This window comes from Malus sylvestris, chromosome 5 (genome assembly GCF_916048215.2).
Source record: "Malus sylvestris chromosome 5, drMalSylv7.2, whole genome shotgun sequence".
Lineage (NCBI taxonomy): Eukaryota > Viridiplantae > Streptophyta > Magnoliopsida > Rosales > Rosaceae > Malus > Malus sylvestris.
In genome coordinates this window covers 3,266,769-3,284,896 of record NC_062264.1, presented here as the reverse complement: position 1 = coordinate 3,284,896, position 18,128 = coordinate 3,266,769, and the positions used below count along the sequence as shown (strand labels likewise).

At 35.1% G+C, this 18,128-nt stretch overlaps 1 protein-coding gene across 1 annotated transcript; it reads left to right on the top strand.

The window, feature by feature from the left end:
• The first annotated feature begins 8,842 nt into the window (after positions 1–8,842).
• Positions 8,843–10,051, top strand: LOC126623494 (dof zinc finger protein DOF3.5). Its single transcript, XM_050292392.1, has one exon. It carries the CDS (start codon positions 8,958–8,960, stop codon positions 9,867–9,869), a length of 912 nt encoding a protein of 303 aa, XP_050148349.1. The 5' UTR covers positions 8,843–8,957; the 3' UTR covers positions 9,870–10,051.
• Positions 10,052–18,128: the final 8,077 nt, after the last annotated feature.

The window sequence follows — 18,128 nt, the reverse complement described above, 5'->3', positions numbered from 1 at the left end:
CACTCACTTTTAAGTTTGGGGACAACAACCTCACACATATCGACTTATATTTCACTATGTCCGTTTTCTAATTTCATTTTCTCTTTATTTTTCACAATTTTAATTGGTGCAGTATAACCTTTAATAATTGTGTCCAAAGTACTATCATCTATTGTCCAAAAGAAAACCTTCATCTTGACCTTCCAAGCCCTATAATTTCAAAGTACTATCATCTATTAGCCAAAGGAAAACTCTGGCGCTAATCAAGCAACAGGTAGAGGTCTAGCATCTAGGAGTCTAGGCGGAGGCCTAGGCAGTTTTTTTTTAATTTAAATTTAATTTATTATATAACATATAAATAAATGTCTACTTTCTTAACACATGGTCTTTTTCGACCACCAAGTAGTACAGACCGATAAAAAGATCGAGAAAAGCCCAAGAAAGATCAAGACCTAAAGAAGGAAAAGAAGTCCAAGGCCTAACGAAATTAGAAAATGAGTATTTCTGAGCGCTATAGCCGACCTCTCACCAATGTGGTTTGACTAAGCAACATAAAGCACTTTCCGACTGGCACGTGGACTAACTGACATCTTATGGCACAAGGCTCTAGGAACATACCTACTCAGGCACCAACCCAGGCCACGTGTTGGTCACCAACGAAGATAGAAACCTAGGACAGAACCTAGAAGTTGTCAGACGATTGCTCAGAAGGAACATGTTGACTAGTCAAGGCCGAGCTTGGTGCTCGGTACATGTGGGCCTAGAAGAATATGTAATCTCGACTGAGCTACCATCATCTCACCGCCAACATGTCGAATGATGTACGAAAGAAAGGCCAGCATGCAAGCCCATGTAGGTAGCTCATTTAATACCAGAATAGTAAAGTAAGGGGGCACAAAGCTTTTGGGCTTACTGAAGGCCTATATAAGGGGGTAAATGCCTCTTATATGGGGTCAAACGATTGAGAAAAGAAAGAATTTTGACTATAGCCGAGCGCTTCTTGTAATCATCAAGTCAATATATTCTGAGCACCACAATGGATGTAGCCTAATTTTGAGGGGCGAATCACTTAAATCTTTAGTCCATTATTTCAGAGCTTTTAACATGAAACCATCTAGGGTTAATTGTTCTAGTAAATCATCCAATCCATGCATGTGAGTTTGAAAGAGAACAAACTTAGTTTCCCCTTGTTCCTAGTACCATCCAATCCAATTAGAATGGAACCAGACTCATAGCCTTAAGTTCAAGTGAAAACCCAAAGCATGGCCCACATTTGATAAGGAGAGAAATGAACTTTCCCTTTCCAACTCATGCAGGAGAATGATAGACGAAAGTAAGGAGGTGTGTTATTGGAATTAACGCTTGTGGAAATTGATTTGGGAAATAGGCGCTCTAGGAAGATCACCAACACAGTATTCACTAGAGCAACAATGCTTATCTTTGTTACACCAAAAAGGAAGGTTGCAGTTGGGCTAGGATTAGGAAAAATAGGAATGAAGACCGATGTAAAGGAAGAAAGCAAAAAAGCCTATAGATTCCCTAGGGATCCTTGGAAAGAGAACCCTTCACCTATAGCAAAGGAGGTTCAACTGAATGCAAATGGCAACATAACGCTAGAGAGAGGGAGAAGGAGATGAATTCAAGGTTGTATTTCACCGAGCAAGATAAATCACTCTCTAAGTGCAAGCAGTCTTGAATCCTTGAGACAGTCATCTTCCTACAATCTTAGAGGTTCCTCGCATCTTCCTTGATCTTTCTGACTCAATAGAAGCTCTCTTAGAATCCTAGGTAACCCAAATTATCCACCTCTTAACATCATGGAATCATGCAAAGTTCTCTCTCATGCTAAACTGACAAACTTCAAGCTTCCACGCCATGCTTCGCTTAGGCAATTCATTATTTGTCTAATCATGCTATCTTCAAGCCATTAATATAACCAAGATACTTCTTATGACACTCTAATTCTTTCGAGATATTCCTTAACTTGGTATTCAAACAAACTAGGGGAAGTAAAGGGTGTCCTCCAAAGCCCAAGTTTAGTTCAACATAAAAATCTCCCAACACAACCCAAATAAACTCAATCACATAAATGTGATTTCCTAAATGAATGCATATGATTTTTACCTTAAGAAGTCCACGAAATCAACTTTAATGATGTTCTCGCGCAAACCAAAGACCTAAAACTTAGGACTAAACTGAAATTGAAGATTAAATATTGCAAACAAGTTTTAAACAAAGTTTAGAAAATTAGCCAACTAAAAAACTTGCGCTTTCTGTATGATATTGAAATGATGATCAAGAAAATCTACGGTTCTATTATTAAATTTATGTAAAAATACGTTAATAGCAGAAAGTGAACAAGATGGTGCACCTCATGGAATGAATGCAAGTATTGTTCTTATAATAAAAATGAAGACATCCAACATGGAAAAATTGTAAAGGATAATTTGCACCAAGAGCTTATTGATATTTCAATCAGAATACATCAACTGCCTGCATGCGTTTAGGCAACCATCAAGTGGTGACACTGAAAGACATAACTACTCATTTCATCAGGTTGGTCCAGGTCATATACATAATGTCCCACCTTATCTGGCTTGCGTTAAGCATGCATACATGTCTAGCTACTATCTCATATATGGAGAAGATAATGAATCATCATCACACAGGTTACTCGAACTCTAGTCACACGGGTCATGCATGCAACATATTGTTATATTGCGCACGTGCTATTCCACCAGTTGTAGCTGTGCTTAGTTAAGGGACATGGAATGGAACATGTATCTCTTATTAATTTCATAGGACGATCGGTTCATTACAACAAGAACTTTGATACAGTATTATTGTAGCGTTCCGTATTAATAATATAAAGATAAATAAATAAAAATTTACACATACTATTTTGTTATTGTTAGAACAGAACATCACAATAATTTTGACAACTTGCAATGAGAAAGATATGAAGCATTCGGGTTTGTGATCATTTGTGATTTTGTGATATCTGCAAAGTAAAAACTAAGGAGAGGTAGAGACGTGGAAGCTATTGATCCTCGACTTCGCATCTATATCGTGAAAGCGACGCCAAACCCCCACGTGATTTAACTCATGACCAAAGGTTTCAATCCCATAGAATTGGCTAATATCTTGCAATTCCTGATCGTGTGAGATTGATAGTTGCCCACAATTAAACACCAATTTTAACTTAAATCCTTCCCGCGTGCAATAATAGTGACATTCAACTTTTTTGATTTTTGTGGGGAGAAAATATTAAAATATGCAAAGGAAATCAAGAATGTATCACGAGGACGTCATCTGAATTGACTTTGTTTTTTTTTTGTTTTTTGGCTAGCTTTGTTGTTTTGAAATTTTTTGATCCAAAAACTCTAGTTGCATTCGTGGGTCTTTATTCAGGATTTTCTCAGCTTGTAGATAAAGTTCTAGCAGTTAGATCGACAAGCTCTTCACTCTCTAATCCTCAAACAAAGCTGTAGCCGGTAAATGGACGGATTCATCACTCACTCTCTAATAGCTAAAAGAAGTTGTAGCCGTTAAAGCTCTTCGCAAATGAAACTATGTCAAATCTAATATTTATTTTAATAAAATTCAACGTAAAATATTATAATAAAACATGTTATATATATATATATATATATATATACGGCGGTGAAAATGAAATGAATGTGGTTGTTAGGAAATTGGACAACTCAAATTAGAAATCATATTTGTTTAACATTTAAAGGAGGAAAATTAAGGGAGGGATGTGAAGTTGTGCTCTTATGCAATATATATGTGAACATTGGCAGGCACATGCTGATGTAAGTTCTTGAAAGCCTTTGCATTATACGATCATGGATGCCTACTGCAGATAGTGTTGGGGACCAGTGACTGTAGGTTTTTTTAAAATTATTTTGAACAGTCACATGCATGGAGGTTTTTTGGGCCAATGGCCTTCTCCCACACGTAGGTACTAAAAACTTAACAAAAAGGATTAAATATATTAAAAGTTAGATACATTTTATGTTATAACACTATTAGTTGAATTAGAAGTTAGTTTCAAGTACCTGCGAGGAGGATGGAGTAATGAGTATGATAAGTTTAAAGTCAATTCCATCTAATTTGGCAAAAGATAATTACAAGCCGGGCAATGTTGTAGCGACGGTGGCAATGATGATGTTGTGAAATGCGCCGCTAGTTATGGTGATTATGATGGTGGGTGGTGGTGGTGACAAGGATATATGGTGGTGATCACTGTTGCTTTTTTTTTTTTGTTTTTTTGTTTTTTGTTTTTTGTTTGTTTTTGTTTTTGTTTTTTTTTTTCGCTTTTAAACTCCTATACTCATGTATTAACGTTCAAAATTTGTAGGGTAACAAACTAGAATAATTAGTCCTTGGTGGACTTGGAATTGAAACTCAAATGAAATGGACTCAAGATTTGAGTGGATCACCCCTCAAAACTGGGCTACATCCATTGTGTTGCTCTGATTATATTGATTTCCAAGGCTACATATGTCAGATAGTGCTCAGCTAAAGACTACAATTATTCTATCTCTCTTCAGTAATCCAACCCCATTACAACAGGTTCCCAACTCTTTATATAGGCCGTCAACGAACCCAGAAACCTTTGGCTCCCTAATCTTATTTTGCTAGCATTTAATGCATCACTCACATCGGCTAGCGTGCTGACAACCTTTCTAACCATCAATAGCTCTTTGGCAATGAAGTGACGTTTGCTCAATTGAGATTCCACGTTCTTCTAGATCGATATGTGTCAAGTGACCTACTAGGTCTTGACTAGTCAACGATGTCACTTTGAACAACAGCACGATTGAACAACGGCACGACCAGCTTTACGTCTCGTCCTAGACTTCTGCTTTGATTGGTGATTGACACATGGCCTAATTGGTACCTAAGCAAGTATGCTCCTAAAGTTTTGTGTTATATAGTTGTGAGTCTTCCCACGTGTCCTTGGCGGTTGGAAGTATTTTATGTTGCTCAGTCGAACTAGGCTGGTGAGCGGTCATCTCTAGCACTCAAACGTGCCCCCTTGTTAATTCTACATGGCATTGGGCTTCTTACTCTTCTTTGGGCTTTAACTTTTTGGTCATTTTCTTGACTTGCACTATTTTGAGGGTCAAAAAGGACCCTACACTAACACATAGAAATTTAGAGATGAGAACTACATAAAATTTAAATTTGGAAAATGGAGGTCCCAAATTTCAACTTTTTTTACGCGAAAATTCTAAATTTCTATGTTTATGAATCCAAGGAATGAAATTGGTGCATGTTAATTTATAGATTCAATCTTTTGTCTAAATTTTAAGTTTATCTTCCTCATCCAAACATAGTGTTAGTGATATGCCACTTAGTAATACGGTTTAGAAGTATATCTCTTTACTTGTATATGTGAAAGGTCTTATGTTTCGAATCTCGTGAATAATAAGTTCAAAACCAATTTATTTCTTCACCCCATAATGTAAATATATATTTATATCAAAAAGTTGAAAAAGATACAAAATTCAATTCCTCTCTTTCCTTGCATTATTAACTGGCAAAATTCATCATTTTCCCTTCATATAATATGTTTACTTGAACGTCAGTAGCAAATAGCTAGCATACTAAAGGAGATGCATGAATGAATGGCATAAAGAGCAACAGATACGTTGACTGTGATTAATTAAGAATTATGAAATTAAAGAGATTAATCATACATAATTAAATAATTGGAGTGTGAGTTGTGGACTAACACAGTCCGTAAGTTGAGATCAAGTATTCAATTCCAGTCTCCAGATGACAGAAATTATACATTAATGTTTCAATAAATTAATGTTAAAATTAAAAAATTGAGACGAATGAAATGGTGCCACGTAACAGTGGGGCATGTGGGTTAAGGGATGTGAAATGCAAGTATATGCAGCAAGATATACACCCGCGACGTTAGCCTTATGATTGATTAATGAAGGGGAAATCTTCCTTGCACAGTTGCACTCATTCCTCGTTAATTCCGAGAAGCAACGTACGCTGTGTGTAGTCCATACATGCACTTGCATGCCGACAACTAATTTGTTGACATTCTATGATTAACCAAGATTTCATTCTTTAATACAGTTTTTACTTTAATTTTTAAACTTTTTTTACAATTTGTCTGTCAAGTACAAGGAATATTATACACTAATTTAACAGAGGGATGGAGAAAATATGAACCTAAATCGTAGTATTTTGAAAAAGAATGACTTTAAACGGCATTTCACTATTTGCAACTATATCTTACATTTAAGTATGCATGTAATTAAGATTCATATGTCCTATTTAGATTATTTATATTAATTTACAAACTCATAGGGAAGAAATACAAATGAAAAAAAGTTCATGACTATTTAGTTTAGGATCACCCTATTTATACAATGTTGAAAGAGGTCTTTAACAGTGAGTTTGATATACAAATATAGAAATCAGACAATTTGAGTTTAATTTTTGCGGCTCAATTTTTATAATTGTTTGAATTTGATAAAAATGAGTTCCATCTATCAATTATATATGGAGATATATTTATTTTGGAACATTACTTGGCTACTCCAAGATGAGTAGGAACTCCTACTCAAAACTTTTAGTATTTGAATCACAGAGTTTTGTGCATATAATCAAAACCATTCATATTATCAATCACACTATAAAGATCATCCTTGCAAAAAATGAATTAAAACTATGATTGTTTAGTCAATGTATTCTAGCAAATACATAAACGGTTCGTAATGCTTTTACCAATTTCGTTCATTTGTTTTTATACAGTTCGATGACTAAACAATCTTAGTTTTAATTTATTTTTTGCAGAGATGATCTTTATAGTGTGATTTATAATATGAACGGTTCCGATTATAAACATAAAGTTCTATAAATTGGTAACGAACAATTTTGAGTAGGAGTTCCTACTCATCCTTTGAGTATCCAAGTATTGTCCTTTATTTTGTACTCTACTATATTGCACTCTCTCTTTCTCTGGGAATTATAATTCATAATATTGTAATTTTTTTTTAAAAAGGGACAACCATAATATTGTAATTAAACTCATTACTTTCAACATATTATATTCAATAATTAGAATCATTTTCATATAACTCAAAATTTTCTGCCTATTATAAGGTCTTCTATAGTATGCTGAAAAAAGTTAGTGTGATACCAATATATTGGACTCATACAAGAATTGTACTCTTACAATGGGCTGGAAATTTGGGTGTTATACCAATATATTGAACTCGTGAGTGTGATAACAAAATTGAACTCATACTATTAATAGTGTTATAGATATCAAACTTAGACTCCCTGATTCCTATATATAGGGATCACACTCACTCAAACTACTATGAAAGGTCTAAGAGTTTAATTCTTATAAAATTGGAATCAAACTCAACCGGCTCACTGTGAAAAGCCTCCAAGTTTCATACATAATAGTCATCAAACAATAATAATAATAAAAACCTATGAAAAAATGAAAAAAAATTAGAAGAGAACTCTTAGTAAAAATTTGAAGTACTGATCTATCGCTGTAGCGTAATAACCATAATCATATGGCCTCCATTGAATTCAATTACTGTGTTATGTCATGGTCCATATGATACTAACAAAAATACACTGCCAAATTAGGTATACTTGTAACTTTGTTCCTTTCATTAAAGCTATTATTCATGACCCTCATCCTTTCGAATTAATTAACTTATCGTCAGGGAATGTCCACATAAAGCTAATTAGGTTGTCATGAAATTGACCTATCAAGCTAAAATTTCTTCGCTAGCTGTTAAATTACTCAGCCAGTGATCTGCCCAATTTTTTCCACTGCCTTCAATTCCTTTGTTTATATGGAGATTGGAGACTTACAAGTTACAAACTAAATAAACTAGCTAAAGTACAAGATTAGGTATACTTGTTATTTCGCTACTCATTAATTAATCATGCTTCTAATAATCTTCACCCTCTTAAGTTCTACTTAAGCATTTATTCCTCAAACTCATTGCCCTAATTGCAAGTTCTCTGATCCCTAGGGACCATATAATATATATATATATATATACACACACACACACACAAACATGGCCATATTGGTCATTTGGAAACACAGAAAATGTGACAACTAATAAGAAGCTTTGACTTTGTTCAAAAAAAAAAAATGTTTTGACTTATCAACCTCAATCACTGTCATATGAACTCCCCAACGAAGAAATGCCACATGAGTTCGAGAAGGGCCACGACTAATCCGCCTAGTAAAGAGCATGCCGTAACATGCATGTAAACATGAAATAATTAACTCACTTCACATTAGCAAAATCATGATAAATTTTTGTTTTATTCTACGTGTTATAATGTGTTGGTAATATAATTGATATGTTTCACTTTTAAGTTATTAAAACAAAATAAATATCGTGCAATAATTTTAATAGAATAGTAATCATGTAACCCTAAAGGGTTGATCTAGCGGAAAGTGAGCAAAAAATTGAAACCTCCACCCCAAGTTCGACTCACACAGGTATATTGTTTGGTGTCACTAGCTTTGCTTTGGTGTATTATTTGACCTGGGAAGTCAAAAGTATGCTACCGTCTTATCCAGTATTAGGACTGTATGGGAAGAGAAATTAATCTATTATATGATGATATACCTTCTATATTAAAAAAAAACCATGTAATTTTGTGAAAGTGTTCGGAATACACCTAAATCTCTCCAAAATCACAATCACAATCACAATCTCAATCTCACACCCTTCCTTGGTCGTGACGCTTCCCCAACCGCCCACGTTCATCTCCAACCCCATCTTACAAATTAGTAAGAGATTCACATACAAATTTCACTCCCACACACACGCACACACATGCCTTTGCACTAACTCCAACACATACCCTCCAAATTCCAAAGCCTCTTATATTTATATACCCCCAAACTCTCTTTTCTCACAACCCCACTTCCAAATTTTAATCACAATTGATTTTGCAAAATGTTCACAGATCCTACTGTTAAACAAATGCTACAGTGCCCTCCATCTGGGCAAGGGCAATTCATGATGATGGAGATGAAGAGACCATGGAACAAATCCCATATTGAGGTTGCCCCAAACTGCCCTCGATGTGCCTCTTCCAACACCAAATTTTGCTATTACAACAACTACAGCCTCTCACAGCCAAGGTACTTTTGCAAAGGGTGCAGGAGATATTGGACAAAAGGAGGCTCCTTACGCAACGTCCCAGTTGGTGGTGGCTGCCGCAAGAACCGCCGTGGTAAAGCGACCAGGCTCTCACAGACTGACAGCGCTTCATTAAGTTACTTTCAGCATCACAACTCATCAAGTGGTACTGAAGATGATCCGTCCGGAAATAATCAGCCAGGTGGATCTAATGCATCAGATATTGATTTGGCTGTTGTGTTTGCCAAATTCTTAAACCACAACTCCACTACCCCTGATGATCATTATCATGACCCCAATTTGGTAATTTCAAGCTCAGCATTGAACGATCACGATGGCTCACAAAATTCTTCCAAGGCTGGTGATCTTGTTGAAGCAGTTGATCATTATTTACTTGAAGGACATCAACAATCACAGGAAGAAAATGTTCAAACTTTTATGGGAATTAATCACAATGATGATATGAACATTCATGAATTTGAGTTACAGGGTTTACCAGTAGACGAAGACCAAGTGGTGCAAGATGTGTTTTGGTCCGATGATGCAACGATGTCGTCTTTGGCAAGCAGTACTGCTAGTTTTACATGGCAACCGATGGTGCATTTGCAAGAGTTGGACTGTTCACTACCATCAGACGATGATCAAATGAAGATATCGACCAATTTATGTGGCGATAATTGGAGCACCTTTGATTTCTCAGGGTTTGAAGTTTTCTCACGATCTTAAATATTGGATGCAAATTTACAAGCATTTGATTAATTATTTGTTGTGTTAAGTTCATTTAATTTACAATTTTTGTTCCTATATATATAGTTGGAAGGTTTAGTACTGTTACATTGCCATGGAAAAGAAATATCATGGCATATACATAAATACTATGATATAATACAATAAACTTTTTTTCATAATATGTTATCGAGCGAGTAGTCAATTGTTATTAGCGTTAATTTCTGCTGAGTTTTTGAGTTTCTATATATATCTATATATATATATATTTACACACACACACACATTCAAAGAGGCTTCTAAGGTTAGTTTTATTATCATACGTCCTTAAAATGTCATCCCTCAATCTCCTGAACCTTATATTATATTAAACAGCTTTGGACCATCATTAAGAAACAAGTTAGCTGCGACCTTGCACGAACTACTATTGGTTATGTGAGGATGGTATATATTATACTAGATTACCCATTAAAATTTGCTACTTAATCAGTTATACTTGTAATTGAGAGGTCTTAGGTGCGAATCTCGTGGATGATGAATTCATTACCAAATTAGATTGCTCATTGTGTGGCTTAGCCGGAATCCTCCCTCCCCTTAGTGTAAAATATATTGTTGTACTCCAAAAAAAAAATCAATTATACTTTACTGTATTGAAAACAATATTGTTAAACAGTTCTAAATAATGTAAAGATTGAAGCAGTAGCTTCAATGGAGATGATTGAAGAAACCAAATTGTAGAGAGAGAGAGAGAGAGAGAGAGAGAGAGTTGAGAGAAGTTTTCTTTCTATTTCTTGAGAGTGAAGTTATCTTCTTACACCTTAGCTATATGTATTTATCTAATTACATGGCTTGTAACACAAGCTAAGATATGGATAATATTCTAACAATCTAACAACCTTAGCACCAGATTCTACCAACCTTATAACTTCCCTTGGATCTTGTGACACTTGTCCTCATCTAGACCCTTAACTTCCTTTCACTTGGATTCTCATCTTTGTGCTTATTGTCTTTACTTAAATCCTCTTCTTTGTGTTTGTCTACACTCTTACATCCCCCCTCAATCTCATGCTCGAGTGAACTGAGCATGAGATTGCCACAGTGTTGTTGAAAAAAGGGTTTAGATAAACCTTTTGTGAGTATATCAGCAAATTGTTCAGTAGAGAAAACATGTTGCACTTGAAGATATCCTCTTGTGACCCTTTCACGAACAAAGTGACAGTCGATCTTAATGTGTTCGAACTTGGCATGAAACACAAGATTGGTTGATAGAGTTATAGCTGAGATATTATCACATTGAATCATTGGTGCTTGATAAAGAGAAATGTGTAAATCACAAAATAACTTTCTTATCCAAGCTATTTCAGCAACTGTGATAGCAAAAGCTCGATACTCAGCTTCTGTAGATGACATCGACACAATGTGCTACTTCTTTGATGCCCAAGAAATAGGATTGGATCCTAGAAAAACTACAAACCCTGAGGTGGATCTTCTGTCATTTGGATCCTTGGCCCAATCTGTATCACTATAAGATTGAAGATGTATTGGTCCTAGTTTAAAATGAATCCCATAATTTGATGTGACTCCATAGGATTATGCATGAATTGACATGCTTAATTCACATAAAAGGCTATGTTAGGCCTTGTAAATGTGAAATATTGAAGTGCTCCAACTACACTTTTGTATTGATCAGGACTATGATATGGTTTTCCATCGTTTTTTAAGAGTCTGTGACATGGTAAGCATGGGGTAGCACATGGTTTACAATCCTGCAAATCCACTATGTCAACTAACTCACTGATATATTTGGAATGTGAAATAAATAAGCCTTCTTCTGTGTGACTAATTTGCAGCCCCAAAAAAAATAATGCAGATTACCTAAATCCTTCATCTCAAACTATGTAGTAAGTTATTTGATCACCTAAGATATCAATTGAGATGAGCTACCAGTTAAAATTACATCATCAACATAAAGCATCAACACTGTACAATGCCTTGTTGAGAGTGTTGAACAAATAAAGATGGATTAGCCTGTGAAGACTTGAATCCCAATGTAGGTACAAAAACTAGTAAACCTGTCATTTCTTGCTCTTGGAGCATGTTTAAGCCCATAGAGTGATTTTTTAAGCTTGCAGACATGATTAGATGGATGTTGTGATCTTTGAAACCCTAGAGACTGCTTTATATACACTTTTTCTTGTAAAATGCCATGTAAGAAGGCATTTTTCACATCTAATTGCTTAAGTTGCCACTTGAATTGTGATGCTAAAGCAAAAATAAGCCTAATGGTTGTAGGCATAACCACAAGACTAAATTTTACTCATAGTCTACACCTTCATTTGGACTATAGCCCTTTGCTACAAGCCTTGCTTTTTACCTTGCCACAGTGCCATTTGTATTCTTTTTTATTATGTACACCCATTTACACCTAACCAGGTTTTAATCACTTGGAAGTGGAAACAAGAGACCATGTATATTAAGAATGTAGTGCATCCATCTCTTCCTGCATTGCATTTTGCCATTTTGATACTTTGGAAACAGCCTTGAATGTTTTTGGTTTTGAGACAGATGACTGAGAACCAATACTAGCTTAGAAAGCTTTCCTCTTGGTAATACCATTCTTGGATCTTGTTAACATAGGATGCACATTCATTGGTACTGGAAGAACAACATGAAGTTGTTCATGTTGGAAATCAGAATCCACAGGGATTGGATGTTATGTAGGTGTGTTTCCTAGTATTTTAGGACTAGAAGATCGATTTGAACTGACGTGGTGATGAATGAATAAAATTTGGGGTAGCAGATGCAGGTGTTTCCAAGACATCTGAGGCACTAGATACAAGCAAAAAATCTGAGACACTAGATGCAGCCAATGAATCTAGGGCACTATATGCATTTGTAGTTATTAATCTATGATTTTTTATGAAGATGCATAAGCATGAAGTGGTGATATGACTTAATTAGTCAATGTAATGCATGGTAATGATGTACAAGGATGCAATGATAAATTTGTGAATATGAAGGTTGATGTTTTGATAGAACCATAAAACTTTTTGCATGGAAAGACTGATTCATCAAATAGCACATGTTTGGATATGTATAATTTATTTTGAGCAATGTCTAAACATATAAAACCTTTGTAATTTCCTGCATAACCTAGAAAGACACGTATTGTTGTTTTTTGTTGTAATTTGGAAGTGTTATATGGTTTCAAGAGAGGAAAACATGCATAACTTGCTGTGGTTATTGTTTCATTGCCTTGATATGGACTTTCCAATTCCAAGTTAGCTATCTTAGAGGTCATATATAAAGTTGCACCAGTGTCTGCAACCCATAATTGTTCTACAGATGCAGAAGGTTGATGATTGGCATACATTGCATAGAGATTTGGGGGTGGTGACTTTCCTTGATAAGCAAAATTGCCTCTATGATAGCATTGAATAGTTGAATGACCAAATTTCCAGCAAATTTAGCATTGAATTGGAGAATTAGAACTTGTGACTGGTGTATTATGTCTCTAGAAGCAATTAGCTACAACATGTCCTCTTTTGTTACAGATTTGGCATGTTGGTATCTCAGATGGATGATTTAGGTAATGAGCTTGAAATGGCCTTGAAGCACCAAGAATTCCTAGACTTGCATTTGGTAGAGGATATGATCTGCCTTTTCCTTTGCCTCTGAAGTTGTTACCCTTGTAACCCCTATAGTTGTAAAAACCTTGATAATGACCACCATAGTTGTTGTATTGACTACCATTGTTATTGTCTTGACCACCATAATTATAACCAGTAGAATTTGATCCACCATCATTACTCTTGTAGTTTTGATCATTGGTTCCAAAGCTAGAACCAAACTCAACAGAATGTTATGAGTCTTGATCAAGAACTAGAGCTTCCCCTTTATTGCACTAGTACAAAAAACAATTTGCGCGATGCAGGTCCTTCGTCGCGCAAAGTAAAAAATGTCGCGCAAAACTTAGCGCAACGAACCTTCGTTGCGCACTAACCGTCGTGCCAAAGCAGTGACAGAAAGGTTTGCGCAACGAAGAAGAAACATGCGTCACGCAAACCCTCTTTGCACGACGTAGGCTGTGTCGCGCAAAACCATGTTTTTTTTTTGGCAAAAATATTTTTTATAAATATTGCAATTAAATTATAAACAATAATTAATAAACCAAGAAAAAGTATTTAATTATAAAATATATGAAAATGTACATACAAGATGTCCGAACAAAAAAGAAAAAACTACAACAAATAGTTTCCAAAGAAGAATGGTGTAAAGTTGGTGAACAAAGGCTCATTGGTTTCAGGATTCATCTTCTCAGGTTTTTCTGATCATCTTCTCAGCATTTGAAAATGATCATAAAAACCTTGCAAAAAGTAAGCAAATAAGTAGCAATGCAAATTGTTCAGGAGGAGTTAAGAATTAAAAAAAAAAAAGGTGCTGAGAATCAATCAGTAGGGATACATTGGCCTTACCTGATTCAATGAATGAGAAAGCTTGACTATCTGCAATATGCCCGATTTATCAGTTTCCTTGCTGGGAAGAATCTCAACTCTGCCCTTGCTTATGAACGTATAAGGATCACTACAATGTTGGATGCGAATATCAGTCTAACATTCATTTCTCATCCCAAATAGAAATCAATATTCGCCAAAGTTAAGAAGAAATATATATTGGAAAGAAGAGGGTTGGTTGCTAGGAATAATACCAAAAATCAATACATAAACATTAATATTTCTAGTTAGGTATATTAGTTGAAGAGAAACATGGATCAATAAAGGAGTACACAAAATCGTAAATGGAAAATCAGGGAGTCTATCAATTCTTTCACCATAGTGTCAGAAGCCAGTCAGTAACAGCAGAAGGCTAACCTCTGAGGCACAGAGTTCAAATTAGCAAGGGAATCTTCAACTTGGAAATTTTCTCAAGTGCATGGATGAGGGTTACAACCTTGTATCAACAAAGAAGCAAATTAAGTCAATTCTGCTCATTAAACACAAAACTAACAGAAGGAAGAGTTGCATTTTACACACAGCACCTGCAACAATTTTATGTCTGGATTTTTTACATTTGCATGTAAATGGGTATTTGACTGTGGCCGAAAAGGACAACTGTGTCAGCAGTCAGCACTCGAGAATTTAGGATATAAGGTTGTAGAATTTGAAATAGACACGATACCACACAAATTGTAGGTCCCTCATTTTCCACCATTTCTAATATAACAACAAGTGCAACATTGTCTTGAAAAATTGCGTACAAGAAGCTGATATAACAAACAGATGGGAAGCAGAAACAAGAGCCCCACTATAATAGAATGCACATTAAAAACCATACAAGAAGCTGATAAACAAACAGATTGGAAGTGTTTCTAACCCTCCAAACTACTTCTCTCACTCTTTTAACATGTTCTATTGCATCTAATATAACCAGGAAGATCGCCATTGATTTAAAGTCATAGTGTTCTTTTTAATATAATTGGATGCTCCCTGCCCCTATTAGATTTTACTTGAAAATATATCAGCACAATTAAACATACATACTAGTCTACAATTAAATGTCAAAACATACACCACTTTGAACCTATTTTCATGTTTTTCAACAAACTCCTAGAGTAACCTATACAAAACAACTTTTAATCACTTGTAAACAAGAAATGCAACCCACAAGCTTTGAGATAGTTCCTATACCTCTTTGCAGCATTCAAAGACACCAAGTAATTTCAACTCAACCACTTGTAGGAAACCTATAACATAATTCAGCACCGAAAGTAACTAAATTTAGACAATCTTATACAAATTTAAACACATCTTAACTCAAATTCCAATCAAGAATTTTTTGTAGTAGGTATACATGAAATTAAATGTATAATCAATCCTAAATGCCCCACCAAAGGAAAAAAACCTTCATCCCCTGCACTCGATCACCAAACTGCTGCTCCACTTCAATGATTCAATATGCGCCTTCCCCAATTAAGGTAAACAAAATTTAGTTTACTTTTTTGGGACAAAAGGGAGAATATTACACAAAGATAGCATCATAAAGATCCCTAAACACCAAGGTACAAGCACAGAAACTAAAACAAACTTTCAATCAAATGGAGGAATCGAGTAGGAGGGATTGGGGGCGCCATGAATTATACACATGGAGAATTGGAGAATAATGCACATGCTTTTGTAATTGGTCGGTTTCAGAACCCAAATTAACGTACTCGATTTAATTTATCTTCTGAGTATAACATAAAAAAGGTGTGTGTATGTGAATGTGATATGGGTTCTTCCCAATTTCGTCCCAGCAGCATAAAAAAATATTTTTATTAGTCATTCATCAAACAAGGTTGGTTTAATCTCTTCTAATGTGCATGTAGCATTCTATGACCTCTTGCCGCATTCTATAACCCATATTAAGGTACAAATGCTTGATTAAAGTGCACAACAAACGGATATTTTCTCAGAATTTGCAGAGAGCTAGAGATTAAAATTAAATAACTGAAAAAATATATATGAGAAATTAAGGTGGGCTCTGTGATAAGAAATTAATTAACTTTAAAAAACAAAGACCTGTGAAATTGGAGGAAAAGGGCAGCAGATTTTTACCTCTGCGGTGGCTGTCGAGACGGCCAGGCGAGCAAGTGCTTGACAGCGAGGATACAAGGCTGCAACCTGTGAGGGTTTGCAAGGCTACGAGAGGGAGTGGTGTGAATGATGATGACTGACTCATAGTGAGGGAGAGGGAGGCGCGGGGAGGAACACAGGCAGAGAAGAAGAAGTGAAGAAAAACCTAGGGTTAGTAGCATAAACAAAAAAAAACGGTGGAATTGGGCTTAGGTATGCAGGGGTGGAGGCACTTGGAAATTTCTGAAGAGGAAAGGCAAAGAAGCTGCGATAGAGAAATGAAGAGGATGAGATTTTGGGCGCCATGCCAAAATTTTGGTAGCCCTCCAAATTTTAATCTCCCGCCTCCTTCAAATGTTTTTACTTATGTATGATTACTTTTTTTTTCTTTGTCACAATGTATGATTCTATTAAAATCTATTGTTTTGATAGGATACATATTCTACGAAACTAATTTCAACAATCCAACTGTCAAACTTGTTTGTATATACTTCAAGATCACATACGCCAAAAATTGCAAAAAAAAAAGACATTCAGTTATCAAGTTACAGGACAAACCTTTCCGACGGTTATAAAATAAAAATCACAATTTAACGGTTATTTGAACTCCGATTTTGATGATTTTTTACGGCTACCCTCATTGACCCTAACTAATTTGATCGTCAATTTAAAACATTTACACAAGTGGATACCACAAAAAAAAAGGCAATGCAAGAACACCAAAAGAAAAGCAAAAGAACACAGTTGTATCTACGTCGCTCAAAGTCCCTTTTTTTTTCCTTTTGCTTACGAGTATAAAATAAATAAATTAAAATCTACTTAGTAAATACATATACCATTGAATTTGATGGGAAACGCATTGTACGAAATTAGTTTCATTGATCAAACTGTCAAACTTGTTTGTATATACTTCAAGATCGCATACACCAAAAATGGCAAAAAAAAAACATTCAGAGATCAAGTAACGAGACAAAACTTTTCGACGGTTATAAATGAAAAATCATAATTTAATGGTTATATTAACTCCGATTTTGATAATGTTTTATAGCTACATTCCTTGACCCTATATGAATACAACGAACTGATTCGATTGTCAATTTAAAAGATTTACACAAGTGGATGCCATAAAATCTTATGTTATACTTAATGAAAGTATAAATAAATTCCAAGTGTTAGTGAATCTAATGTTTTGATGGGATATGCATTGTACGAAACTAGTTTCAATGATCCAGCCGTCAAACTTGTTTGTATATGCTTCAAGATCACATACGCCAAAAATCTTAAAAAAAAAACATGCAGAGATCAAGTAACCGGATAAAACGTTTAAATGGTTATAAACGAAAAAACACGATTTAACGGTTATTTTAACTCCAATTTTGATGATTTTTTACAGCTACACTCCTTGATCCTATATGAATACAATAAACTCATTCAATCGTCAATTTAAAATATTTACACAAGTGGATACCACTAAATCTTATGTTATACTTAATAAAAGTATATATAAACTCCAAGTGTTAGTGAATCTAACGTTTTGATGGGATACGCATGGTACGAAACTAATTTAAAAAATCCAACTGTCAAACTTGTTTGTATATGCTTCGAGATCACATACGCCAAAAATCACAAAAAACAAACATGCAGAGAT

Excerpts from the sequence above, each read along its gene's own strand:
- LOC126623494 (XM_050292392.1), top strand. The coding sequence starts at position 8,958 with ATGTTCACAGATCCTACTGTTAAACAAATGCTACAGTGCCCTCCATCT.